This window comes from Rhagoletis pomonella, unplaced genomic scaffold (assembly GCF_013731165.1).
Source record: "Rhagoletis pomonella isolate Grant_MI unplaced genomic scaffold, Rhpom_1.0 Rhpom_scaffold_00002, whole genome shotgun sequence".
NCBI lineage: Eukaryota > Metazoa > Arthropoda > Insecta > Diptera > Tephritidae > Rhagoletis > Rhagoletis pomonella.
In genome coordinates, this window is record NW_023458556.1 from 24,274,780 (window position 1) to 24,287,733 (window position 12,954).

A 12,954-nucleotide genomic window follows, 5' to 3' on the forward strand; every position below is an offset into this window, starting at 1 on the left:
AGAATGAGCAAAAATTCAGATTTCCGTTTTTTCTACAGAAATTTGTCGTTATGTGGTCCTTTCGCTCCCCTATTTAGTTATAGTTTTGCAATCCAATGAATATCATCATGCATGTGCAGTAGCCTGCGCCTTATTTTGCAACTTGGTGCTATGTACAAATCAAGACTCCCCCCAGAAAGGTTGATTTGGTCATAAAAATGTGACATGTGAACAATTTTTAAAATCGGATAACGGAAAGACGTGCCCCAAAGGTCCTACAGTTCAGCAAATTCATGTAGTTTTTCACAAAGTGGTTGATGGAGTTTTGTTCCCCGATGTCAAAAATAACTACAGATGGGAGGTACCCTCAAAAAGCAAATTTGGAAGTTCGTTAGAGGATTGATGTGTTCTCTAAAAAGTTTAATAAAAAAGTTATGCCAAGAAGGAACAACAGCCAAACTAAAAAAAAATCTTGGTTTTTTCTACAAAAAATAAAATATTAAAATTGAGTTTGGCTAACTATTCCTCTTAGCATACATTTTTATTATTAAATTTTTTAGAGACTTTTACCTTGGTTACATGAAGTTTTTGCCTGAGACCCCCAGTAAAATTTTCCGAAGGATAATTTTCTAGAACACATCAATCCTCTAACACACTTCCAAATTTGCTTTTCGAGGGGTTTCTTGAAGTAAGGCTGGGGGCTAATGGGTTAAGATGTTCAACGAAAATATTTCCCACGCAATTTTACTACATATGTACTGTCTTAACTTTCATTTTCGCTCAGATTTTATTTTCACAATTTTTTACACTTTTTCGAAAAGTACTTATATGTAGGTCGGGACATGAAAACTTTAGAAGGCTATAAAAGAAAAATACGAACTAATTTTTGCAAATCCATAGAGTGTTTTATTACTGGATTCAAAAAATATTAGCAAAGTCCGGGCTGGTTTGAATTGTCATAAAATTGTCGCACAGTTGGGCAATTCACAAGGTGTTGTGAAGTTATATTGTGTAAAGTTGTGTTAAAACACGACGGTTGTGAACACCTGTTACGATTATTTATTATATCTCAGCACTTAACCTCACATAACACCGAATAAACATAGGTTGCAGAGTTGTATCGTCATGTGTTATTTTTCTTCACAAAACAATAACAACATTTTTACAACTGTCATGAAATATCATGACTTCACGACAAACACGACAAATACGACACCTTGTGAATTGCCCAAGTGTTACATATCTCATCTATAAGTATAAGCCAAACTGTGTTGTTTTATGTGTTCGTGGTTACGTAAGTTTTGAAAAAAATAGTTAGTAAAATTTAAGAGTTAAATTTGCATGATAATTTCATTGTTGGAAGATTTCTGAAGGGAAATATTTTTATTCGCTCAAATGAAATTTATTTTTAATTTTAACGATTTTAAAGCAATTCACGAAAAATGTATTTTCCATACATAAAATATTTTTGTAGCACCCTAATGCACAGACATACATACATACATACATCTAATATCTGTGATCGCATCCTTTTTAAAAATTGCCATCAAAAACACATTTGGTTTTTTTTTTGCTTTTCTCGCCCGCCATCAACTCGCATCAAATTGAGTTGATATTTTACATTAACATTTTTGTTTATGTATCACACAGTTTTATCCTTTTTGCCGCGCACACTTTTGGTTTTTGCCTATTTCTATCAAATGCTTATGCATAAATTCTTTCCGGCTTCCTTTTTCACAGCACAGACACTAAGTGAAAGGCACAAGAAAAAAAATGTATGAAAATAAGCAAAAGGGTTCATCCCCTCATGGGACATTAATATTTTGCTCTATTTCATTATTAGCAAGCGTTTGTTGAGGGGATGAAACATCCCTTGCACAAGTCGACGCACAAAAAAAAAAAAATTGTTATTTTCCTACTACCTTCGTTGAAAACAGTGGTGGCTGGCTGATCGAATTAGTGGCATGCAACAAACTGTAATGTATCTTGTGTTACAGCTGGGAGCGCCGGAGGGGCGAGAAGGCATGCGGAACGCTAAAAAAAAAAAGTGTAGAGAAGGAATAAAGAGACGAAATTGGCGCTCGAATGAGAGTAAAAGTAGAAAATTTTAATACAATTTTTATTATTAAAAAGTATACTTGTTTATATAAAATGGGCTGTAAAGAGCTGTAAACTACATCGCGTCAATTTTGGAAAAATCTGTAAAAAACATTGGAAATCTTTTTTTAACTTTTTAGCTATAAAACTCTGCATTAATCATCTGAAATAGCGCATAAAGATGAAAATCTCCATTTTTAACACTTACTTTACCTATTGACGTAAAATTACCGATTCAATATTTCCATCATTTGATATTCTGATTACATACATATGTACATATGTATACATACAGACATTTTATCAGAGCTCAGACGGTTCCCCTTGCCTTTGTTTTTGCGTACTTAGTCTCTGGAGTCAGGATTTTTTTAAAAGGACTTCGAAATTAAAAAAATATGATTATCTCAAAAAATTATTTAAAAAATTTAGTGCAATGTAGGATGACAATAAGGGTACATAGTATAAAAGAAAAAATTCTGTAGAATTATAACAGAATACGTTTTTTGGTGCATAAGGACGTATGGGTATGGAAAATATCCTTTACAAATTTTTTATTTAAGAAAAATATCTTTGAAAATTTGCTAAATTTATTTAAAAAAAAATAGTTTTTGAGGACTAATATACAGACGACGTCATCATCAAATTTCGTCCTGAAAAAGTTATTAACTTAAAAATATAAAATTTAATAATATTCGTCCTTGTAAACCAAAAAACTTTGTTTCTAAATTCTACAGAATTTTCTCTCTCATTTGGTACCCATATTTTATTTTACATTGCACTGAATTTTTTAAATAATTTTTTAAGTTATTCATTTCTTTAAAATTTCAAAGTCCTTTGAAAAAAAAATCCAGGCGTTAGAGTGATAAACTAAAAACGCATTTTTACTATATTTTTCCCATAGTTTCGTGAGTATATCGATTCTTTCGCGTGTTTTGAAATTTTTTTGTTTTTATCGCACGGTGTAATAATTGGCGCGTACACTTATGTTACTGTTTGGCCGAGCTTCTCCTCCGATTTGTGGCGTGCATCTTGATGTTCTCACACAAAGAGAATTTAAATACACACGGCCTGAAAATCATTTTCCACAAAAAAAAAATTTGCTATATGAAAAAATTTCAGAACTTGAAACGATTGAAATCAAGCATTGATAGAAGGGGACTAACCACTATTTTCTGTCGCTAAGTTGTACATTCATATATAGAAAATGCCAAGTCAAAGGATAAAAAAAAATTGGAAACCAATCATAATTCGGTTGGCATGGAATTTTCCATATACAGCTGCGGCCAATGAATCAGCACCGAAATTCAAAATGATATTGTTTGCAACTGTATGTATGTTTATTTATTTATTTTTAATCAATTTCATTTCAAATATAATTTTTGCAAGCTTTGAAACTTTTATTTATCTATGTATGTGGTTTCTGTTATAGATTGAATTATATTTTTAATGAAAATTATTAAAAATAAATAAACAAACATAAGTTGCAAACAATATCATTTTGAACTGGGTGCTAATACATTGACCGCAGCTGTGGATACATACATGTTAATTTTTTTTTTTTGCCGGCGGTCTTTCCGCTTGCTTTTTATATGAGAAACATGCACAACATCGCATGAAAAAAAAAAATTTTCTAAAACCAAACAAAATTTTTAGCTACTTCAAACTTGCACTTTATTATTCTACTAAAATCCCGTAGCCGAAATTTTCCTTCAAATTTGATTTAAAAGTTTGAAATTTTAATGAAAATTTTATGAATTTTTCAAATTGTTATGCGAATTTTGAATCTTTTATTTATGGGTCATTGCATGTAAAAGAGGAAAACGACGTAAATTTTAAATTTTCTTATAATCTATATTTCAGTAGTAACCTATTGTTAAATGACTACATTTCATTTATTCAAATACATTATATGGTATTTTTTTAAAGGAATTTCGTACATCAGTTATTTATTTATTATCCGAAAATATCTTTAACGGTTGTCAGAGTTCCCGCGACATAGTTATTACTCACAATTCATCACATTCTGGAGTCCACTGTGCCACCAGTCACAATGTAATGGCCCTTATACAAATAGATTTTGTTACAGTGTGAATATGTACATATATGTATGTGTATTAAAAAAAAAATTATTTTAATTTACGAAATTCTACCAATTTTTTTAAGTGGTGGTAAGGTTTGCGTTGCCACAAGTATTTTTGTTCAGTACAAATTTTTTTCTCGTAGTTCCCTGCGGCAACTTTTTTTACCAAATTTTGATAGAAACCTTTTTTTTGTTGGTTTTTCATCATTCTGCATCCCATCTTAAAAAAAGTTTTATGCCTGTGTACATACTGTACTATACATACATACATACATACATCCCTAAGCATGCGTAAATACCATTTATTTATACTCATTATTATTTTTTATTAAAATTGCTGCCTAATCCTTACTTTTCGAATTACTCATTTCTACCCATATCTTCTTCTATTGTTTTTCGCACCTTTAGAACGGATATTGAAAGCGACGTCACACAACCAACGCCAAACAATCTCTACTTACCTACTCAACCTTTGAAGGACAACTCGAATATTAGGATTATCAAAGTCAATTCTGAGTACACACAGTCGGTGGATAGTACAACAGCTGCATTAAAGCAACACCAACAACAGCCACAGGCGACTACGACCATCACCACTACTACAGCAGCAGCGAATAATAGTTTTAACAATCATTTGAATAACAATAACAATAATAGGAACGCTAATACAGCTAACAACAAAAACAACGAACGCCCGCTTAAGTGTCTCGAAACACTCGCACAAAAGGCGGGAATCACGTTTGACGAGAAATACGATTTCGCTAGTCCACCGTATCCGGATACGCATATTAGTAGCGCCAGTAACGGCAACAACCACTACAACCATAATCCCAACGTCAGCTATAGGCATACTTTAGGAGTGAGCAGTGGTGGAGTTTCATCGTCGTCGTCGTCGTCGTCGTCGTCGCATTCATCCGCTTCATCGACGACCTCATCAGCATCATCCACATCTTCGACTTCTTCGACATTTGTCAGCTCATCAACGCCAGCAGCAAAGGCTATCGCATCCACTTCGACACCGCAGAAAAACTTCACGCTGGAGAAATCACAGAGTCCAGCTCAACAAGTGGCGCCTTCATCGGTGCCACTACAAATCTCACCCGAACAATTACAGCAGTTGCAACAACTGCAACTGCAACATGGCTCGCCATTCACTGCCATACAGGTGAAACAGGAATTTCCTACGCACACTGCCACCACACATCAGCTGAGCGCTGCCGGTGCGGGCGGGGAGCTGAAGCACCCCGGTTTGTTGGATCCCACGCAGGCCAATCAGCTGCAACAAATGCAAATGCAGTTGGCGGATCCTACAGCCGGTGCGCCCGGCAGTCCGGCTAATCAGCAAACACCAAGTAGCGCGGCCGCCGCTGTTGCTGCAATGCAGCAGCATTCGACCACCATAAGTACCATGTCGCCGATGCAGTTGACCGGACAGGTGTTGGGTGATTGGGCACAGGGGCGTACGGTGCAGTTGATGCCACAACAAACGGCGCTTAATTCGGGTTTCCTGTATCCACAACTCGTTTCTGGCAACTTGATACACTCGAATTTGGGACAGCAGCCGATACAGGTGGGTGCTGTTGAGTTTACTTGAATTTTATGTATTTCTTAATCGATGTATAAGTACAATTTTCCTTGTTCTACGCAGGTTATCGCTAGCAAGCCGTTTCAAGGTGGCACGCCTCAAATGATTACCACCACCACGCAGAATGCTAAGCAAATGATCGGCGGTAATGCAGGGTTTCCCAACACCTACGCCATACCGTCCAGTCAATCGCCACAGGCGCTCCTTTTCACGCCCGTGCTCGCACAATCGCCGCAACAGCAACAGAATATATTTAATTCCATGGCAGCTGCAGCAGCTAATGCTCAACAACAGCAACAGCAACAACAACAGCAACAGCAGCAACAACAAAATGCAAAGGCCACAAGCGATGCGCAGAAGGGTCTGCAGCAGAAGGTCGTACAAAAGGTGACAACCACCACGAATACAGTGCAATCGGCCGCGGGCGCCGCCGGTGCTGTGGCTCAGCAGCAGCAACAGCAGCAGCAGTCAACGCAACAATGTGTGCAGGTGTCGCAAGCTACAATGCCGACACAGATAATTAGTCCTCTGCAAAACGCCACTGGCGCACCGCAAATGCAAATTGGCCCATGGGTGCCGTTTTGGTCGAATGGACTACAACAGTTGCAGAATCCAATTATAATACGCGGCACGCAGGCGGATGGTACGCAGAGCATGTTTATTCAGCAGCCGGCTTCGCATCAAACAATACAGGCGCAGCAGCAGAGTCGTAAGTGATAGAGAATTACGCAGCGCTTGCGTTACGTTAACAACAACCCGTTTTCTTCTTTTTCCTTTGTAGCCATCACCTTACAGTGCAACGTCGCACAGCCCGCTGTTAAGCCGCGTCAACAAATAGAAGCGCTCGCGCCCAAACAACAGCAAACCCATCAACAACAGGCACAGCAGCAGCAGCAGACGGCGCAGGCCGTCGTCGCAGCCGCCGCTCAATTGCAGCAACAAGCCGTTACAGCTAGCCAATTGCAGCAGCAAGTGGCGCAACGCGTGCCGCAAATATTGCCGCAAAATGGCGCTCAGATACGTCCGGCTAGTTCGGTGTCGACGCAGACTGCCCAAAATCAAAGTTTGCTAAAGAAGATGCGCACCAAGCAGCAGCCAGTGCGGCCAGCACTGCCGACAATGAAGACTGAAAATGGCCAGCCGCAGCAGCTGAAGCCCCAAACGGTCGCCACGGCAGCTGGGTTGCAGCAGCAAGGCGCAACTATGCATCAGGTGGTTACGCCTGCGGGTAAAATGGTTGTGATGTCAACCGGGCCGCCGATAACCATACAAAATGGACAGGCCATACAGCAGGCCACCACGACTGGCCATGTCGACAAGCAACAGCAACAGCAGCAGCAAATTCAAATACAGCAGATGCAGAAGCAGCAGCAGCAACAACAACAGGCTCTACTGCAGCAGCACTTGCTACAGCAACAATTTGCATCGGCTATACAAATGCAACAACAGCAGCAACAACAACAACAACAGCAACAGTTGCAACAACACCAACACCAGCAGCAACCGCAACAGATACAGTTGCAGGTGACGCCACAAACATTCATCACACAGCAACAGCAAGCGCAACAACAACAACAACAGCTACAAACTCAGTTGCTGCAACAGCAGCTAGTTCAACAACAACAGCAGCAGCAGCAACAGCAACAGCAACAGCAGCAGCGTGAGCAACAACAGAATATAATACACCAAATCGTCGTGCAACAGCAGCCACAGCAGCAACAGGCTCAGACTCATGCCCAGCAGCAGCAGCAGCAACAACAACAATCACAACAACAACAGCAAACGCATTTACCACCGCAGATTGCCGGCGTACCCTTCTCGGTGTCGTCTTCGACGCCATCAAGCATAGCCTCGTCCGCAGCCGCCGCGTTGCAGCAACACGGCGTCTATCAGTCGAAGGCCTCGACGCTGCCAACAACGTCAGTGGTGACTATCACTAATCAGGCTGGACCATTGGTCACCAGCACCATTGGCATTAATCAGACGGCACAGCTGCAGCAGCAACAACAACAGCAGCAGCAACAGCAACAAGCACAGCAGGCGCAACAACAAGCGCAGCAACAGCAACAAGCACAGCAGGCGCAACAACAAGCGCAGCAGCAGCAACAACAACAGCAAAGTTTACTGGCCGCAACTCTTGCCGCCTCGCAGCAGCAGCAGGCACAACACCAGGCGCAGCAGCAGCAACAGCAGGTACAACAGGCGCAACAACAAGCACAGCAGGCGCAACAGCAACAAGCACAGCAGGCGCAACAGCAACAAGCACAGCAGGTGCAACAGCAGCAGCAGCAAACCCAAATGGCTCCGCCATCCGCTCACCCACTGCCACAGCCCAGCATGGTTTCCACACCCACACAGAGTCCACTGCTCGGCCTCACATCAATGATGAACGCATCCATGGGCGGTAGCATACAGTCCTCGCCGGTTACATCAACTGCTGCAGCGTCAGCCACCATGTCTTCGCCTCTAAATAGCGGCGCTGGAGGTGCTGGTGGTGTGACATCCGTTTCCTCTTTGCCCAGCACACCTATCAAGTCGCTCGCAAATGACCAGCAGCAGCAACAACAGCACCAACAACAACAGCAGCAGCAGCAACAACAGCATCAGCATCAACAACAACAACAACAACAGCAGCACCAACAATTGCAACAACAATACAAAAACACTTTGTCCATGCAATCGACCTCACATATGTCGCTGTTGGGTGGTATTGCATCAGAAGCCACTCGCGCAATGCAAATTTCATCGGCCACTTCGTCGGCCAATCAAAATAATCAAATGAATACCAGTTTAAATAATAATTCCACGGTCGCGATTTCGGTTGGAGCGGGAGCGACATCAGCGTCGGCGGAATTGAAGGAAGCAGCAGCAAAGGCAGCATTGGGCTCTCCCAAAGTTGCCGCACCTCAACAGCCGCCTATCATAGAATCAGCAACGTCGTCATCGTCAGCGTCATCCACAATGCAGCAGCAGCAACAACAACAGAACCAACATCAGCCACAATCTAACATAACTAATTCTACGAGTGTTAGTGGCACTGTCGCTACTGTGGCAACCACTGCCAATTCGTCGTCGTCCTCACCGAATGCAGAAGCAGCTAAAACTCCAATTGCAATGGATACAACACCGCCACCTGTAACGCCGCCAGCAACCACCACACCGACTACAACGGCGGCGGCATCGCCGACGAAAAATGTAGCGAATGTAACCTCCATTACGCAACCTACCACATCGTCGCCAACTAAAGGTAGAGTGAATGCGGTCAGATTTATAGTTTCATAAATTTTATTTTGTTATTTCTTTCGTTTTATTATTATTATTATTATTTTTATATACATCTGTGCATATATGTGTAAACTTGTACTTTCATATTTTTCTTAAATAAATAAAAAATTTGAATAACTCCTCACAGGCACTGTTGGTAATCGCTCAAATGACCCCATCAAAACCGGCAACGCTGAGGTTGAAAAAGCCGCAGCAACTGCATCTTCTGCAAATGATGAAATTACTACTCCAGCTGCTAAGCTAACGAATGCAGTCTCGACAAGCATACCCACCACCATGCCCAAGAACACTTCCAGTGTGGCAAGCGCAAAAGTGGAAAAGGACCTCCCGAAAGCCATGATCAAGCCCAATGTGTTGACACATGTCATAGATGGTTTTATAATACAAGAGGCCAACGAACCATTCCCCGTGACACGGCAACGCTACGCAGATAAGGATGCGGACGACGAACCGCCCAGTAAGTATTACCATTTTTCCCCCACATTATACTCGTTAACTCCACAGTATACTAATCTATCATTTTGCAGAGAAAAAATCGGCTATGGACGAGAATTCGCACAATGCTATCAATCAAACCAACGGACAGACTTCTCTACCACCCGACATGATCGCATGCGAGCATTGCGGCAAACCTGAGCACAAAGCTAAGCTGAAGAAGAAACGTTTCTGCTCGCTAACGTGTGCCCGACAATCGAAGGCTTCCATGAGCGAGCAACCAACAGAGGCGCCCACACAAAGCAATACCAGCAATACTGTGGCAAGCAACCAGAATGCTGCTGCTGATGCCAAGGCCATTGCTGAAATCTCCAGTATTACGAGCAACGCAAATAATGCTGCTGCACCTGAGAAAATGCAAACTGAACCCATACCGTCGGCGCCAGTCACTGCCTACAGCAATAGTGCTGCCCAAAATGGCGCTGCTAGGCTTGAAAATGCAGCAGCTGTTGCTGCCGTTGTTGCTGCTGAGGCGCAACAGGTGGCCAATGTTGCGGCCGCCAATGCTGTTGCTGCCGCAGCTGCAGCTTCTGCAGCAACTGGATCTGCTGGTGGGGCGCATGCAGCGGCCACACCTGCCGAACGCCCGGCAATGGCCGATTGGAGTGTGGCTGAAGTATGCGAGTTCATACGCCATTTGCCTGGCTGCTTGGACTATGTGGATGATTTTGAACAGCAAGAAATTGATGGACAAGCCTTGATGTTGCTCAAGGAGAATCATTTAGTGAATGCGATGGGCATGAAATTGGGACCAGCGCTAAAGATTGTCGCAAAAGTTGAGTCGATGAAGGAGCAGACGCCAGCGCCTAGTGCCGATAAAGAAGCACAACAGTAGAAGCGGTGTTTAAAATTTTGTAAATAAATGATTTTGAAGCGATATTTTTCTTCAATAATTAATAGCATAAAAGGAGTTAAGCAAGCGAGTAAATGCTCTATCTTATATACATACATACATAAGTAGGCTCTGTACATAAAGTAGTCGAAGGAAAATGATGATAAGTTCTATATGTGGGTAACTTTTTTAACTACTACTACTACTCCTGAAATCGAAATAACTATGGATATAAATAGTTTTATGTAAACATTAAGTGTGGAAATATATACATAGAATTAAACTGCGCGCGTTATTTATGCTAAGTGAGATTGGAAGTATCTTTCACTATATTTAAGTATTACTTTAGAGGTTTCTTTTCTGTTATATATATACTGTTTTATTATTCGTAGATTAATCACTTTTTCTCTTCATGTTTATTTGTATTAGACACTTTTATTGAAATTTAGTAATAAATATGTGAAGTTCATTATACGAGTATACATAATTAATATAATTAGCGCCTAGAGTACAGGCTTAATTTCCGCACTGGAGTTTCGCAAGCGTTTAAGGCGCTCATATTTTTTTTTTTTGCGTTGTAGAAAGTGAAAACTCGACAACCTACAGATGTAAACTCAAAGAGTATTTTTATGCTTAATATTAACAATTACGTTATATTTAATGGTAGCTTGTAAACATGTAAATTCAAATGAATACCAATCTAACATTTGCAATTGAAGCATTATCGAAATAACTAAATAAATGGCGTTCACTACCAGTAAGTTTATGTGAAAAATTCGTAAAAAAATGCTTTACTTTCTTTGCTAAGGATAGAACTCAATACCAGGATTTTTAGGTGTTCAACGCTTTTTAAGTTTTCAGCGTGTATCTGAGTAAAACACTGACAACCTAAACAGCGTTTAACAACAGAAAAACGTACCGGAATCACTCACGTTTACACAATATGCTCGGTGTGTTGGTCCAGAATATACCGTAACGTAACATCAGTCAAGAGCAATTCCCGCCTTGGCTGGTGCCACTTTAGGCCATTTTTCGGACTGTGAACTACGCGATATTGTGTTGCTGAGTCGCTATCTTCCCCCGGGGCGCCGCCCACTACCACCCCAAGGCAGCACCCCCTTCAGCAGCACACCCAGCAGGCGGCCGGCAGGCATAACAACTCCCTAATACCACACATTGCAATCAGTCTCCCAAGGCACACAAAGATCCTACAGGTTAACTGTAACGGACTACAGAGCAAGATCGAGGATATTACCGTCTTCATGGGCCGGCATGGAATACTAATAGCTGCGGTCCGAGAGACGAAGTTGCACAGCAATTCAACACACCTAGCGTTCATTATACACCACCATCCTCCCATCGAAGCAGGCATCGACCGCGGGTATACCACCCTAGAATGCCAGAGTATTGCTATTCGGCCAGGCGATCTCGAGTTGGAAATATTTAATGCTTATATACCCGCTGTCACCAGCAGGATATCACCCTGAAATAGGTGCGCTCCTCAGAGGTGAAAACCGTATGGTAGTCGGTGACTTCAACGCGCACCTCGATCTTTGGCACTCAAGCCTGTCGAATGATGGTAGGGGAAACCTATTGGCTGAGCAGATAGACTATTCGACATTCTGCACACTGAACGACGACGCACCCACCAAGATTATGGGCAGCTGCAGTAGCACGCCTGACATAACAATTGTGAGCGCTGGTCTGATAAACAGCACAACATGGCGACCTATGCAGACTCTGGCATCAGCCCATCTGCCCATTGTTATCGCGATTGATAAACCTGTCGACTTTGCTTCATACTGTATATTAACTTTAACAAAGCTAATTGGAACACCAATACCGACTAAGAGTGAGATTAAGGAAGCTTTCTCTGATGGCCTTTGATTACCGCCTGCGAGTGGTCGGTAGGAGTTAATGGGTCGATTACGGATTGCAACCGAACTTCAGTCGGGTGGCCAGTGGCTGAAACGGTATTACAGATGGCAACTGGCAACTGAAAGCTCGCAACTGAGTTGCTATACTGGCAACTGCATTTTTGTTTTTGCCGCAGAAATTTTGATTGAGATAACTACGGTTGCATTGCCATCCATAATCGACCCATAAGTCGGAGTATTAAAAGGCAACGTGGGTTTTGTGACACGTGTAGAGCACCGAAATACAACGGCGAATTTTCCTTGCGACAAGCGTTGTTTTAAACAGATTGTTAGTGACAAATTGCAATAAAGATCTCTCTCGATAAATGTGCTTTACATATATATATATATGTATGCTGAGGTACATTCTTCTATAATTTGTGCGGTGCGCGTTGTCACACAAATACAGGGGCATCAGTTCCCTTCGCCTTTTTCTGGATTGTTATAAAGCTTTACATATTCTGCCATAGCCTGAGTTTCGCCCGAAAAAAATTTCACCTGAAAATTTGTATTCCGCCCATAGTAAATACTCGGAAACCAAATATGAAGAGTGAACCGGTTCGGAGAAAATAAAACTCATGATAAGGCTGATTATTTTTCATAGATGTAGCCATTTTGCTGAAATTCTTTAATTTTAAATTTTTTAGTATCTAAGTATATATATTCATAAATACTTACACGAATG

At 41.4% G+C, this 12,954-nt stretch overlaps 1 protein-coding gene across 1 annotated transcript in view; it reads left to right on the forward strand.

Moving 5' to 3' along the window:
• The window catches only part of LOC118734498 (polyhomeotic-proximal chromatin protein-like), a 17,839-nt gene extending 6,906 nt beyond the window's left edge, over positions 1-10,933 (forward strand). The window contains exons 2-6 of the mRNA XM_036464217.1: positions 4,565-5,726; positions 5,805-6,450; positions 6,523-8,988; positions 9,154-9,483; positions 9,554-10,933. Coding sequence (XP_036320110.1) covers positions 4,565-5,726; positions 5,805-6,450; positions 6,523-8,988; positions 9,154-9,483; positions 9,554-10,356 — 5,407 coding nt within the window. The 3' untranslated portion in view covers positions 10,357-10,933. The remainder of the gene's footprint in view (positions 1-4,564; positions 5,727-5,804; positions 6,451-6,522; positions 8,989-9,153; positions 9,484-9,553) is intronic.
• The last annotated feature ends 2,021 nt before the right edge of the window (positions 10,934-12,954 follow it).